The following is a 15,140-nucleotide window of genomic DNA, read 5'->3' on the forward strand; positions in this document are numbered from 1 at the left end:
GTACCTGATAAATCCCATTGTATAACTCTTACCCGGTTGGTATCAGTTCCCACTGACGTAATAGTCATCTATTGCAACGTAAGATCGTGTTACAACAAAACCCTTACCAGTTACAGTTTATTATGGCGTCACCCATTGTCGTCATCACAAATACTTCTAAGCGACTTACGTTTACTTTTGAAAAAACATTTTTGTTTTGGCTGTGATATGCCAATGGTGTTATCAAACCTTTTCGTAACTGGCGTAAACAGGCCGAGGCCATCATTGTTGTCCCGACCACTCCATATAAACACAGTTTAAACTTGTTGAGCTAAATATTTCACAACGCAGTGAGAACGCGTTTCACTTGACGTGGCTAAGCCCATGGTTAAGCCCATTTGATAACTTGACTGCCTATAGGTAAGCCCTTTACCGTATCAGAGCTATAAGATTTAACTGTCAAATATTCACACATCTTGTACATTTCTGGGGTCTAGTTCTCAGGAAAAAATTTCAGGAGGACCCGATTAATCCAGATTTAGTGCTAACATCACATTCAACAAGCTCAAATGCTCGATCGTTTCAAGATATCTTATTGCTTAATAACAGTGGGGCTACATATCTCCACATATGACAACGCTCGTAATACCGACCGTTACCACAAATTTTAACACAGTATTGCGTCTGAATCGGCCTCATAGCTTTATGTCAGCTGCCGAGACTCAAAAATCCGATTCTGGTTTGATATCATTATTGTTCGATCATTTCCTCAAGCGCTTTGTCTTTCGCAAATCACGACAGCTCCAATGTTTCCTATTACACGTAGAGCCGGGCTCATAGGCTGTTGCTGGCGATGCAGTTCTATTGGGCCCAGCGTTGCTTAGCAACAAAACAAAACTAAAAATTTAGTTTTTATGATTAACACAAGTTTTTATTTGGTTCTTTTTTCTTTTCTTCTTATTTTTCGTCTTACTGTTGTTATTATTAAACGAAGTCATGCAAAGTCGTTACATCGCCCTACGCGTTTACTTGGGCAGCCCAGGTCACAAGAGTGCATTTTCGTTATAGCGTTGTTTGCACTTTCACGATTAAGTACGTTCTTGTTTTCAGCGCACAAATGCATTACCCATAAAATGGTTTCAAAACACTCACATCAGCGCCCAACGTACGTTGGTCGCTTGAGTTGGCTCCACCCGAATACTCTTGTGTTTTTACGTTTGTATCAATCAGCCAACTTTCTCGTTGAAAAAGTAGAAGTTTCTCCTGCTCCAGCCGAGTTTGTATCTTACATGCCGTGAATCAGCCGTCACATGGGTGTCGCAGGTATTCATGATTGTATGATTTAGTGTGTGCCTTTACTGTATAATGTAATGTATTGTAATGCCACATTAAACAATTATATCTTTTGTTATATCTAATGTATGTGCATGGCCGATGCTTATATACGACAGGCGTTTTTAGGCGTATACGAATACACCAGTTTATCCAATCATTTGTGCGCCGGATTTTTGGAACTAGCCTTTTTTAATTCAAGCTGTTACCTGCTACGTTGCGTTTTACGTTTTGTGGAATTGTTACCTCACAACAGACACCAAGCGTTTTGCAAATCACACAATGCAAGATACTGTGCAGTAAGTAGAGGGGCTAATTCATGCAAAATCATATAACAACGGTGCACTACACAGGTGACTTTCTTACCGTGTTACCTCAATTCTGGTTTATTCTCTCCTTCTTGATTAAAGTTGGTCCAGGCTTAGAACCGCAATACGATACAGCGTATGCAATACGTTAGAAAATTGATTAACATATTTGCAATCGTCAATCAATCGATCAATCAACAATTCGTGGCTGCATATCTCATTCTACCGACCTTACAACTTAAATTCCTGCGCTGTTACTGGTTGGACTCAACACTGTTGTAAGCCTTCGTAAGTGTAGTATTCATGGCGTTATATATGTGGTCGGTATCGGTTCCTTTTTGTGCACGCACTTTACTTTGCATCTTTGTTCGCAAGTGGATGTTCCTGAAAAGTTTTACTTTTCCTAGACGGCGTTGCTGAGTTAGGTTTCTTCCCTTGACAAGTGGAACCAACGATCAAGCGAATATATGTTCAAACTGGTATTTGTTTTTAATTCAAACTATACTATAATGCAAATTCGAGCATAAGCTCGATACCTTAAATACACGACAATCAAAGATATAAGTTCAAGGAACCACGAAAATTTTCGCTTATTAAAAGGTAATCAGCGAATGCAATCGGTGGAAATATTTTGCTCTTTAGCGCCACCGTTACCTTTAGCCTAAAACTGTGACATCCGACGTGCCGAAAAGAGAAAAATGTTTCATCCAATTTTTTGCATTAAAACACTCTCCGATGAAAACACGCGTACAGATTTAATTTTGAGTGTTAAATTCAATTTAGAGCACTGTTTGATTAATTATTTATATAAGTTATAGAATGCTAACAATCGACTAGTCTAGGAGCAAATATATTGCTAAGCGTTTCCGTTCCTGTGACTTCCGCTTTGCATCGTCAAGCAATACTCACCCAGTATCGATGCGCTCGGTGTTGTTTGTATGCTGTGATATGCTCGCTACGTTATGTAATGTAATGCTGTTGTTACTGTTGTAGCAATATGCTGTCATAGACATCGAAATGTTACACTTATGCAACCTAAAAGTCATAGAAATGCCAATATACTGTAAGCCGATGACCGTGACGTAAACTGAGCATAGTGTTATTTTCTATCGATCTATTTGTGTTGTTTCTTGACATCGTCTTTATAGAAAGTGACCTAATCTTGGTTGTGCCTTGATCAAGATTTTATCTTTCCTATCGTTCTTTCATCGCGGTCCATGGAAGGCTGGACGAGTTGAGGTGATGTTGGCTGGAAAAAGTTTTGCTTCTTTTTCTTGTGATGATGACGTCTGGTAGGTTCGATCCGGATTATTGGAACTCTTTTTCTTTCATGCTTTATACTGTAGTTCACCCATTACTCGCTTTGTAAGTTGGTTGCCGTGAGCTTTATTGCTACGCCTAGACGGCGCTGTTGGGCTAGGTTTTAACACGTCGTAGGTGAAGCCGGCAACTGAATAAAGGGTTTTTCCAAAAGAACACCAAGGTTTAAATAAATCCAAGCCAATACTGTATTATAGTGTTTGCGTTAGGTACAGGAACTAAAGCTTCTTTGGCTAAGTATAGCCTAGTTCCATTTCGTTTTGGCCCCAACCAACAGAAAGTGGTACAGGCTTGCCAACAATTTCGTTACAAACTACACAAGAAAATGGAATGCAATCCCATTGAGTTACGCAATACTTTTCTTATGAAAAACCGCTTATCTTTTATCCAGGAATTGAGATGTATCCATAGAATCATATATCGTTATGTTTGCGGACTTATTTTATGTTAAACATCATCGCACGTATAGACAAGACAAAGCATACGAAATACTTATTATTTATTGTAACCCAGTTTACTGTAAGCTACTACCTCGCAGAGAACACATTGCTAAGCGTTTCCGTTTCTAAAGCTTCCGTTTCGCGCCTTGAAAGAATAATTATTCATTCAACAATTGTTCAATTGTTACCTTTCATACATTGTAATACTTTGCGGAAATTATAGAAATAAATCTGCTGCGTCGAATCCTGGCATGATTCAGAAGGATCTTTCCTAACCTTCTTTCATACGCGATGAAAAAGCGCGTGCCCGCCGAAGAAATCTTCAGATCTCGGGTAACTGCTTGAGAAGATTGCTGGAAGAAGAAATTGAAGAAATTCAACTGAAGAAAAAGAAGAGACAAGATGGCGACAAAGTTTTTGATTTTCTTTCTGTTCGCCTTTGCCGGCTTTCAAAGTACGTTTGATGTAATTTAAACCCGTATTAGGAATAATGTCGTGTACTATGCTATATTGTGCACATATATGTGAATATTCTTCTTAGCACGCTGATGTAACCAACTGATTAAAAGTCAAACGAACGTTGACTTTTTTGTCAATTGTGTTCTTTCATTTGACTGTTTTTGAATTTTTGGCGTGTGCTTTACCAACAAGATCTTTTTGCGTGTTTTCAATTATTTTGGAATAATGTGAATATATTACTCTTATTAATTACCAAGTCGTTAATGTTTTAAAATCTTATTTGAAGCCAAATGAATAGTCTTAACTTAGTTACAGCGGCAGACTAAACCAATCCAGGTTGAATTTTAAACTTTAAACTGCCTTTTACCGAACCTACAGAGAGTTTCTTTTTTCGTATTTTAACTGGTCTAACGTGGCATGGACCAACGTTGGCAGAAAAACAAACGAAATCACATTTTGAACTAATACTCGTCCTGTCTTAAACGAAATTTGATGCGTTCCAAACCGTTAATTTGTTTTAATTACTTTCTCCTGGATTTAGGTATCAACGCTGATGGCCATGGTGAGACAAACTGCTCGCTAACACCTGTCATCAAGTGAGTGTGAATTATATGAAATATGTTTTCGTTAAAATGGCAACTATGATCTAGGTCAAGCACTGGGTGTGCTTTACGCGCACTTCAAACGTAACATGGTCCGATGTATTATTTTTGTTAACAAAGACTAGGCAGTACTTTGCTGGATCAATTTTATCTGCAAGGGACCGACAAGCTCATCATCACAAGCGGCTCCTCTTTGTCAAACGTTACAGCCATGTGTGAATTTACCGGCATCACCGTCAACACGACTGAGGCGACTTTTTACCTGGCCTCTTTGGAGTCATGTCACCCGCTTTTCAAGGTGATTAAATATAGCAACACATTCAAGAAATCTGTTGATGTTTGCTGATTTTAAAGACAACTTTAAGGTGCTAATTAAAGTCTGTTGATTGCCGCTAGAAAAACTACTATGTAAGATATCATCACGCCACGTGAATTGTTTATTGAATTGGTTATTGCGCTTGAATTCAGAAATTCGCTCATAAATTGTAAGCTCAACCATGTCGTTTCAGAGTGATAACGACACTTTGTACGTGACTTGGCAAATCGTTTCTGTTCCTTCAATAAACGTGTCGGATACTATTCAAAGATATTCGGACAACTGTATCAACGTCACTTGCGCTTTTGACATAAATCTACTGCTCAACACTTCCGGCATTGTGCCAACCATCGAGTGAATATTCTCAATCTTGCTCTGAAGTTGATTGACAGTTGGTCGATAGACTTAAAAATACTCAATTACCTATTTTTAAAACACAGGAAAATACTTCTGGCCGAGGTGGTAGGCCAAGGAGAATTTGCTATATCTATAGACTACGTAAATGAAAATTACACGGCGCTTGGCAACGACCCCCGTGTGTACGTCCCAGAACCAATCTATGTTCGTGCAGAGCTTGATGTTGATGATCCGGAGAATTATGTCTTGCAGGTCTTTTGCGACTTGTATCTTGCATTTGCATTCACGAACTTGTTTTCTATGATAAGCGCATAACGTGGTTTTGCTTCTTTATTTATTTGTTTATTTATTCATTTATGTTAGGCGGAAGAATGTTGGGCTACTCCGACGAGTGACGAAACCACGATGCCGCGATATGACATCATTGAAGACGGGTGAGTTTCTTTCGGACTAGGCTTTTCCTCCAATAATGTACATAGCTAGGCGCTAAATTGTAGCAAACATGTGACATTTTGTTACCCAGGTGCGCAGTCGAAGACATTTTTGAGTCTGAGAATGCGATTACGGTGGTCGAAAACTACATGTCATATTTTTTTAAATTTTATTTCGACTCCTTCGTTTGGACTGGCATAGACGAGGATGAACAAAAGATTTACGTGTTTTGCTACGTGAAAATATGCCATGTTGATTCCGGTGTTAACTGCACGATGCTACCGGTAGGTCATAAGACTCAACAAACACACAAAAAACATCTAATACGTAAACTAGTCTTGCTAAATTATTAACTGCTTTTTTGAAATTCAAATTTGACTTTTCGAATGAATATTTGCCAAAACGTCTACCATGCAGGCGAAGTATAGAAATGTTTTTCGGAATATTTTCTTACTATTCTATCTCTATTCTACGCCTTGCGAATTTTCTTATTATGCCCTGACGTTATTTTTGCTGTTTGAAACAAAGTATTCTAAAGATATTAATTGTACTTTTTAAGTATTTAAAGCAGATCGTGTATGTATTTATAAACTTCACGCGATTTACAACAAGCGTTTTTAAGAAGAAAACAAAATTCTGAAAAATATTTGCAATAAAAACGTATAAAAATTTAACAAGATTTAACACGGGCAAGAAACACATTCTGTCGACCCTAAATTTTGGCGACGTTTTATATTTATTTTCATAGAATGGCCCTTGCCCCGCAAATAGGAAAAGACGTGACGTTCCCTCCGCTCTTACAGACGGTAGCAACCGTCAATTGATTTCCTCTGGTCCCATCTACATCCATAAACAAGAAAAAGAAACTTGTGCAAAGGTTGGTGGAGAAAATCTTTGGTTTGAGTATTGAGATACTTGAGTATTTTAAGGAGCATCGTGGTATTATTTAGACGTAGATATATGCACTTTGGGTCTCCCTTACAATTTTGTGTTTATTGGCTCTAAAAAAATCGCACAAAAATATGCGAAACATAGAGAAATATTTAAAATATTTCGACAATCGTTGCCAAGCCTTCAAATGATTCTCAATTACTAATTATTACTCATAATGCATCCGCAGCTATCTGGCTTAGATTGTTAAAATGTTCGAGCCGTAACAATAGTTCCATGAAATCATCACAAAACCTGCATCCGCCGAGGTGCCGAATGTTTCCGACGTTGCTATTTGTCATAAACTGAACACGCGGCCAGCGCGTGCAAAACGCATGATATCAACGTAACAATACATTTAATAAACGTTTGTTTTGTCACAGAACAACGGTGGATGCAGCGATGTATGTGAATTACGCGAAGGCGACGTCTTCTGTTCATGCTTCAATGGAAAACATTTGAATCAAGATGGAAAAACCTGTACAACAAGTAAGCTTGCCAAATCGGTTACACATATAGTTGCACTGTACACCATTCGAGCCATTTGCACATTCACCGATTTTTATCGTCGTTTGAATTTCTTTCAGATGACAAAGAAATGATCGTTCTGGAAATGCCTCATCCATCAGTCACGCCCATCATTGCACTCGCGCTGATAGCGAGCTTGGTCTTGCTTGTGGGGGGTTATATGGTTCGTTCGTCCAAGCAAAAGATTTCCGCTGGCAATCTCATTTAAATGTCGTCTTTGACCCTTGCCCGGAGCCGTGTCAATTCCGAAAGCTTTCACAGAGTTTTTTTTTGAAATTTGAACCGGTCTAATGAAACATTTTATAAACCCATTTGCTTTGGTATATTTACAAATAAGGCAATCAAAACGTTTGTCTATTCTTCCTGCTAATTGATTCAATTTATATTTTATTCTTGAATGCCTATTGGCCAGAGAATGAAATAGTTTTGCTCATTAAACTGATTTTGACTTACATTATTGACAGTCATTGTATACCAGCTTAGTACAAATATCAATGTTCTTGTATTCTTCCTCGTGTCGCCCTTTTGTGGAAAACTTTCACCATATTTGGGCACAAAACATCGAGGAAAAGCGTTTTTGTTGTTTACTTGGAGTGATTGTTAGAACCGCGCAGCCTTTAAATAGGAAAAAGGGAGTTTCCCCAATACACAAGGAAGAATACAGTGACCGCTTATTAACATTAGTTTATGTTTCTATCGTTATATCTTTCCGCTATATGTGTTTCCCGTTTATCCTTAAAGTTTTAAAATAGGGGGCAACTTAAAAACGCCATGAGTGACACTGGAGGCTTAGGGCCCCCATACCTTGTATCATGCATATGGTTGCAGCCAGATACCTCTGTTTGGCCATATGTGTCAAAAGTCGCTTTTTTCAATTCGCTGTTCGTTTGACCAACACAGCCATGTTTTTACAATGTAATTTATCGTGCATGCAATTTAACAACGCGTTATTTTGAATCTTTCGGCCAGGCAAAACACCATATACGGTCATCGTGTTGGCAACTTACGAACGTGCATGCAATTTGTAAACACGTTCGCAATTTACGAGCGGGCTGAAAAAATGAATTTGTACACATATGGTTAACCATAGACATCCACTATAAAGATTTCCACAGCTAGGCTTGGTTTGGTAAAACGAACTGGATGCATAGCGCTAAAGAAACCTATCTTTAGGACGGGAAACGGGCCTTGGGAGATATTGGCATGATCTTAAATGATATGTTTGTTTTTACACGTCGTAAACTTATTACTCGGACTATATCTTGCTTGCTGACTGGCTTGAATCATTTGTCTATGTGGCACCAGTGGTTTCAATTGTTATTATAAACATTTTGCGTTTTCAATTTTGCAAACGTTTACATTTTTCGAATATCAAATTTAAAAATAACAAGCAAATTTTGGCCTAATTGTTTGTTCTTGTCTAATTTTAAAGCAACATTTGTGCTCAAAATCACAATAAAACAGCTTGTATGTCAATTCAAAGTTATGTTGTGCAGACAACACGAAAAGATGAAAGCTTGAAAATTAATTAGAAAAGCAACAGACAGAATAGGCAATAAACGGCTGCTATTACTACCAACGATTATTAAAATTACACACTTAGTTAGTTATGACGTCACCATAATTTACACGCTACAATTATTTCACTAAACACCCCAACAGCCAACATGGCAACGGCCGACTATGGCTTTTCCATAATGCGAACAAAATATACGAGAAAGGATTTCGTTCTCACGACCAAAATAATTTTTCGATAATATTAAGATTAAAAATCACACGTCGAGCGCTTCATTATTATGCTATTATAGTGGTTTCGTCACTCATCAAGCCTAGCCTAAACACGATTTTGGTGAACTTGATGATAGGCCAAGTAAAATACCATCGCTAACTGTGATTTGTACCATATGCCACTTAGTCCACAGATATAATTTGAGTAATTTTCAAAAAAATAACGCTGTTGCACATAGATCTTCCACGATAAATCAATCTCGCGGCCAGTCTAATTTTTTTACAATAACGAGTGCTAGGCCTAGGCAACTAAATTCAAAATTAAGCACCAATATGCACAACAGCTCAGCAGTTCCCGGAATTAAAAGCAGTGTAAGATTTTTTTGTATTAAAATTCCAGCAAGTAATCAGTAACCAATAGTGGAAAATGTGGCACCGTCACGCACGATTTCTTGTTGAAAACTGCCTTCTTTCCAGCTGGGGCAATAACTTGCTTTTATAACTGTACATATTTTAGAATGGCAGAATTAGCAAACAGTTTTCTGTATGATTTACATAAACTTAATTTTTTGCTTTCTGTTTCCTGTGAAGCTTTTTCTACTATTTGATAAAAAAGTTACGCAAAGAATGCTTGAAAATGATAAATGCAAGAAAAACAGTTTGCAGCGTTGTTATTCACGACTGCAAATTTTTGAGGTTATTGTTTATGCTTTGACGTGGGTTGGACTGTATTTGTATTCTGTAAAACAAGTATTCCATTTGTCGAAGGGTAAGCAGTCTTGTTGTTTTTCTATTGTTTTGGCCCTTTACCCGGTGTCTGGAAGCACAGTGCTAAAGCTACCGCGTTGCTATGATATGACGGGGTCAAACTGTTGTAGTACTTTAAGTACTGGTTGTTTTTATGTTTAACACTGTTGCGTTTTGCTTGTTTTGGCATTATTCTGTTACACTCTTCCTACATGCAGTCTATGTCACGAAATTTATTATATTTACAATACAACATTCACGCAGTAATTACAGCTTAATAAACAGCGTTTACCTTAACTGTTTGAGGTCTATTCTTAATTGATTTGGATTGCAAACATTTTTTCTGATAATTTTATTTTTTCAGTTTATATCCCAGAGGGTTATCGTATTGGTGATTTGGAAAGAAGGAAAGATTATTTGACATCTTCTCAACCATGGAAGGTAGAATGGTATTAGGTTGGGTTTGGATAGTTTCGGGCTGGTAAGTGCCGCAGTTTAAAAATGTTGCTTACATGTCTAGGACGTCCATGATTTTGAATGGGATCTTTGGCTGTATTGGTTTTATGAAATGACTGTGTATGCTGGTGTCGGACATTTTATCATCATGAGAATCTGTGAACAATTTAAGCCTGAGGTATATTGGCAATATACTTACTATATTTGTCGTTAAGTTTATCATAAAAATTATACACACCCATATCAAACCTTGATGTATAATATCATATATTTCAATAATTTAATTTAAATGTAATTAATTTAAAGATTTTGATGTTTAATATCATATCTTTTAATATATCACTATGGAACCTGTGTTTGAAAAACCACAATAAGAAAATGAAAGTAAATTTCTTTGCTGTTTGTTAACCTCCTCTATTGTAAAAGAGTTAAACAAAACTTGTTTTTCAGTATAGATTTCACATGTCGGCATTGTATGGCATTGCATTCTGTATTTACTTCTACGGAGCGAAAGGATTGGTGATTCTTTTGGCACAAAGCCTACTATTGTTCAGCATCAGTCATCAAACGAAAAATGTTGCCTTGACGTGGTGTGCAGCTATAACCTTAACATTGCCACTGATCAGCACCACAACATTTGACAAACTGGTATGTTCGGTTTGATTTTAAGTACTTTCCAAAATTTTAAATTAAAATTTTAAATTTCTCATACAATGCCTTGCTTGAATTTACCTCTGTTCACTTTCATTGAAAAAGTGCACCTTATAAATTTCTAACCATATAATTGTGCATGTGTTTTTGTGAAGGGATTACCCACATGCAATGTCTTGTATTTAAAATCTAAAGTTTTATATTCCTGTTTTCTTTTAGAGAGAAATGTTTGATGATAATGACCTGCTAACAGTCATGTATGTGGTCATGTCAACAATGTGCAATCTACGCTACATTGCATTTTCCGTAGAACACTGTTGGTTCGAACAAAATATGAAAGCATCACATAATATCAAAGAGGAAAAGCATAAATCAAAAGCAGTAAAGAGGGATATTGACGGGAATCATCAAAGCGAGCAGAAAACGTTTTTGGGGCTGACAATTGACCTCATTTTGTATCAGTTTTATTTTCCACTTTTATCCGGAGGTCCAGTTTTAAACTACAACAAATTCGCCGAACAGGTACAACGAGAAGTCAATTTGCAATTGATTCACAATCATAATGCTCATGGCATGATAGTGTCATGAGCATGGATCACGGTTGTCAAGACAATTGGTGATCATTCACGCTACTTGTATTTTTGTTTCAGATCCAGCGACCACCTGTGACGTGGACTTTTAAATTTTTCTTAAAATACATTCTTGGAATTTTGAGATATATCTTTTGGCAGTTTGTTGTCAATTTTTTGCTGCATTTCTTGTACTTTTCCAGCATCAACACAAACGAAAGACTTCTGAACAGAGTTCCATTGCTGACATTATGTATGGAATACTAGATGAATGCCCTAGATCAGCGGTTCCCAAACTTTTTTTGAGCGCGACCCAAATCTGAGTTTAGTGAACATCTCGCGGCCCAAGCTTCAAACAGCGTATTTTAACACGCAAAAATAACGACTGTATGGATGAATTTTTTGCAGTGGCTAAGTTCATTTGCAATGTCAGCAATCTACTCTTTTCTCAAGTAGCTATGGGCCTACGCTACAGACAGACACAGCCAAGCAGTGATAATCTGATCCACTCACTATGGAACAATGTATTTTAATACAAACATAGGTTTGCATCGTCTTGGTGTGACCCATTTTTTGACTCTTCGTGACCTTTGTTTGGGTCGCTACCCATACTTTGGGAACCACTGCCCTAGATGATGTTATGCATGGAAATATGGCATACTAGATGTTTCATTAGCTGCTGCTACATTTTGCTATTATACTTTCTTTCTCAGGTGGACTTGCTTTATGCTTTGTTCAATTTTTTTGCATGAAGTACATGGTCATGTACGGCTTGCCTTCACGTATTGCTCTGGCTGACAACCTTGATGTGCCTGGTGCTTCACATTGTGTTTCGTCGAAGCACAGATTCACGGATATGTGGAAGTGTGTATCAATGTCATTCACACCTTTATTGTAGTTTAGCGATATGCGTTTAAGCAGCTTTTTTGTGGCGATATGCCTTAAGGAAAAATTGTTAATAAAATTTAAAGGAAATTTGTACTTAAGTACTGAACGGAGATGTATTTGCACATTTTGCTTAACTTTCGACTTCTAGGTATTTTGATCGTGGTCTTCATTTTTGGCTGGTTCGTTACATCTTCGTCCCGCTTGGAGGTTCAAAGGATGGAAATGGTTTTGTACGAAATACTGTAAACTCTTTGATACCGTTTGCATTTGTCTACATTTGGCATGGGGCGAGACATGAACATCTGGTCTGGGCTGGTTTAAACTGGTTTGGCATTTGGATTGAGAAAATTGCCGATGACGTCTACAAAAGTGACCAAATCAAAGCACTTGAGGTAAGGGAATCCACCTTGTTGGTTGCTAGGGAAGTGTTGTGAAGTAAATTGTTTGTGTTTGTTGAATGAATGAATGTTATATAAGTTGACATGAACAAGTATCGAACCTGTCCTTGTTTACATCAAACTTTAAATTTTTGTTAATTATTATTAACTAATAATTAATTTTCCCTCGCTTACGTCATGACGCAAAAGCTAAACAATTTGCTTTGTTTTCAAAATTGCAATAGAACGATTATATTGAAGACCTACAATTATTTGGTAAATGTTAAATGATATCAGTCCATCTCTACGGCTACTTGACTTTGAGATTCATTCAACTTTCCGCCGTAATTGTGCTGACGCTAATAGTTGCTGATGATACAACCTACTGAGACATCTATCATGTTTAAATACTGTCTCTTGCAGGCAAAATATTTCAGTCCTTCAGTAAGTCGTAGGATTAGAGCTGCCGTCTCCACGCCTTTGTTCAGCCTCCTAATTGTGTCCAACCTTTACTTTCTGGCTGGGATAACGGCCGGTAACATTTACATGCGCCGGATATACACTGAAGGTAGGTACAGCTGTTTAATAGTCTATCTATAATTCTGTATACCACTGATGGAAACAAGTCTTACTAGTTGTGACACAAGTCAAGTCATTTAATTACATTCCCAAATCAAGTCAAGTCAGTAACGTTTGTCAAGACAAGTCTTAACATACACCAAGTCACAAAAAAGTCACCACTTACACTTTTTTCATTTTAGATCGGTAATAAACAGCTTTCTCAATACTCGTAACATAAAGATAAGCATAAAATTTGATTTTGTCCATTTCTGACTCCTTTGCACATTCAATAGATTGTATTGTAATGATTTTTGAATAATTTCTTTCACAAAAAAAAAAAATTCTTTTGCAACGATTTGAAATATTTCATTTTGGGACTCAAGTCAAGTCAACCGAAATTTCTACATTAACACGAGTCAGGTTGAGCTTTTTAAGAACTAAAACACGAGTGAAGTCTTTCCGAAAACATTGACTTGAGTTCTTCCATCTCTGCTATATAGGTAGTTAAGGGTAACCTATATCTGGCGCCTTTGTTTACATCAAGAAAGAAAATTATGACAATGAATCATGTTGCAAGGACTTTTGACAGATTTTAAATGAAATGATTTGATATGATTTCAGATTTTGTATCTACTCTTCTAATTCATCTAGTACTATACCTGGGTGCACAAACATCAATGGAATTAACACGATTTGGGTTTTAACTAACATGCTGATACGCACTATATTTCGGTAGCAACGTGACATGATTTCCTCATTGCCCAAATGTTGATACTGGATTTGCTAAGCCGCCGATTTGCCTATCCATATGATGATGATTTTGGTATATTGAAAGAACTTCTACTGTATAATTAAAAGAGTTTTTTACGACTTTGTGTTGAGATCATCTTAATGAATTTATTGGCAGTTTATTTTTTACAGTTTTTATTGTATTATTGAATTTGAGACTATTATTGTTTTGGCCTCTCAAAACTCGTTACAATTATTGTCTTTGAGATGCAATTTGTCATATTTGCAATACTTTTTGTGCTAACTGTATGCAGTATGTTGAAGCTTTTCAAGTGCCTGTAGCATGACAAAATTAGGCCATCTATTTAGTTGAGACATCATTGCTAATATTTACCAATTTTCACCTTTGCTATTTCACTTCCCCATTGTGCAATATATTTACCTATGTGTAGTAAACTTCTGTTAATCAGGAAAAGCCTTTCTGTTAATATCTGGTGAGCAAGCATTATTTTAGTCAGTCAATGCGGCAGCTTTATTTATCACGTACTCATGGAATGAATGTGTAGCTTTTGCAACTTCACTGTTAACACAGTTGCTGGTTTTAATTTCCAACTTTCGTTACGCAAATGATGAACTTCAAGATGCACGATATAAGAAAACAGAATGTAAAAGTATTTCGAATCGACACGTACTAAAACCGCAGTATTTCCAGCAAATCTGTGACAGAAAATAAGCCACCCAAAACCACTCACAAAAAAAATACATCAACATATCACAAAATTATTGCAAGTCACATTGCACAGCACTTCATCGCACAGCAGCTGTACTTAGCGTGGTTGTTGGATGTTTCTGTTGATTTGTTTGTTAGCAACAGGTTTTACAGCCGTTGGAAGCGGTTTCTCGTGAGCAACTTTCACTGATTCTACCGTGAAATCCTTATCTCCGTGTGTTAAAGCCCCAGACACCACAACACTCTGAGACGTTCTGGATAGGATAATAATTACGACAGTTATAACCAAATTTCATCTGATTTTAGACTAAAATGTGACCCTGCAATACATACTCTTTCGCATTTTCGGTTTCCCATGGCGATTCTGTTTCCTCCTTGGTCAGTTTTTCTTCATGGACTCTGGCTCCTTTGATTCGCATCCCACCAGCTTTCACTGTAAAAATGTGAACAAGTAAAACACATTCGACTTATGAATGAGCATTGTATCTTAATATGTTTTGAAAGGTTTTGATTTAATCACCGGCTGGCGGGTGTCCTGCTTTCAGTTGATCTTCTTTTTGAGCTGAGGACATTGTGACAAAATTAACAAAAAAGGTTACACAGACTAGCTTATATTACTTTGCAAGCAATTTATTTGTTACGCTGAGAAGAACTTGTGAATGTTAAAATTGGCTACAAACTGTAGCATAATTTTTAGGCTG

The 15,140-nt window shown here is 37.1% G+C and overlaps 3 protein-coding genes across 3 annotated transcripts; 2 read left to right on the top strand and 1 right to left on the bottom strand.

Annotated features, from left to right (window-relative positions):
- Positions 1-3,673: 3,673 nt before the first annotated feature.
- On the top strand, positions 3,674-8,479 carry LOC143468127 (alpha-tectorin-like). The gene is made up of 10 exons (XM_076965128.1): positions 3,674-3,833; positions 4,380-4,434; positions 4,561-4,738; positions 4,950-5,110; positions 5,197-5,365; positions 5,477-5,547; positions 5,637-5,829; positions 6,294-6,422; positions 6,859-6,964; positions 7,063-8,479. The coding sequence occupies exons 1-10, from the start codon at positions 3,782-3,784 to the stop codon at positions 7,209-7,211; spliced, it is 1,263 nt and encodes a 420-aa protein (XP_076821243.1). The 5' UTR covers positions 3,674-3,781; the 3' UTR covers positions 7,212-8,479.
- Positions 8,480-8,591: 112 nt separating this feature from the next.
- Positions 8,592-14,145, top strand: LOC143468126 (protein-cysteine N-palmitoyltransferase HHAT-like). Its single transcript, XM_076965127.1, has 10 exons — positions 8,592-9,500; positions 9,843-9,919; positions 9,999-10,112; positions 10,385-10,582; positions 10,805-11,107; positions 11,236-11,407; positions 11,868-12,018; positions 12,191-12,434; positions 12,843-12,987; positions 13,602-14,145. Exons 1-10 carry the CDS (start codon positions 9,278-9,280, stop codon positions 13,682-13,684), a joined length of 1,710 nt encoding a protein of 569 aa, XP_076821242.1. The 5' UTR covers positions 8,592-9,277; the 3' UTR covers positions 13,685-14,145.
- Positions 14,146-14,292: 147 nt separating this feature from the next.
- Positions 14,293-15,119, bottom strand: LOC143468129 (death-associated protein 1 homolog). The gene is made up of 3 exons (XM_076965130.1): positions 14,960-15,119; positions 14,773-14,872; positions 14,293-14,693 (listed from the first exon to the last, which is right to left on the bottom strand). Exons 1-3 carry the CDS (start codon positions 15,009-15,011, stop codon positions 14,537-14,539), a joined length of 309 nt encoding a protein of 102 aa, XP_076821245.1. The 5' UTR covers positions 15,012-15,119; the 3' UTR covers positions 14,293-14,536.
- Between the last annotated feature and the right edge of the window lie 21 nt (positions 15,120-15,140).

This window comes from Clavelina lepadiformis, chromosome 8 (genome assembly GCF_947623445.1).
Source record: "Clavelina lepadiformis chromosome 8, kaClaLepa1.1, whole genome shotgun sequence".
In the NCBI taxonomy this organism is placed as follows: domain Eukaryota; kingdom Metazoa; phylum Chordata; class Ascidiacea; order Aplousobranchia; family Clavelinidae; genus Clavelina; species Clavelina lepadiformis.

Bases quoted from the DNA above. Each gene is read 5' to 3' on its own strand.
- LOC143468129 (XM_076965130.1), bottom strand. From the start codon at position 15,011: ATGTCCTCAGCTCAAAAAGAAGATCAACTGAAAGCAGGACACCCGCCA. The intron at 14,873-14,959 runs GTGATTAAATCA...ACATTTTTACAG, and splicing joins AGCAGGACACCCGCCAGCCG to TGAAAGCTGGTGGGATGCGA. The intron at 14,694-14,772 runs GTATGTATTGCA...TATCCTATCCAG, and splicing joins GAAACCGAAAATGCGAAAGA to AACGTCTCAGAGTGTTGTGG.
- LOC143468126 (XM_076965127.1), top strand. From the start codon at position 9,278: ATGATTTACATAAACTTAATTTTTTGCTTTCTGTTTCCTGTGAAGCTT. The intron at 11,408-11,867 runs GTATGGAATACT...TTTCTTTCTCAG, and splicing joins AGTTCCATTGCTGACATTAT to GTGGACTTGCTTTATGCTTT. The intron at 12,019-12,190 runs GTGTGTATCAAT...TTCGACTTCTAG, and splicing joins AGATTCACGGATATGTGGAA to GTATTTTGATCGTGGTCTTC.
- LOC143468127 (XM_076965128.1), top strand. From the start codon at position 3,782: ATGGCGACAAAGTTTTTGATTTTCTTTCTGTTCGCCTTTGCCGGCTTT. The intron at 4,739-4,949 runs GTGATTAAATAT...ATGTCGTTTCAG, and splicing joins CATGTCACCCGCTTTTCAAG to AGTGATAACGACACTTTGTA. The intron at 5,366-5,476 runs GTCTTTTGCGAC...CATTTATGTTAG, and splicing joins CGGAGAATTATGTCTTGCAG to GCGGAAGAATGTTGGGCTAC.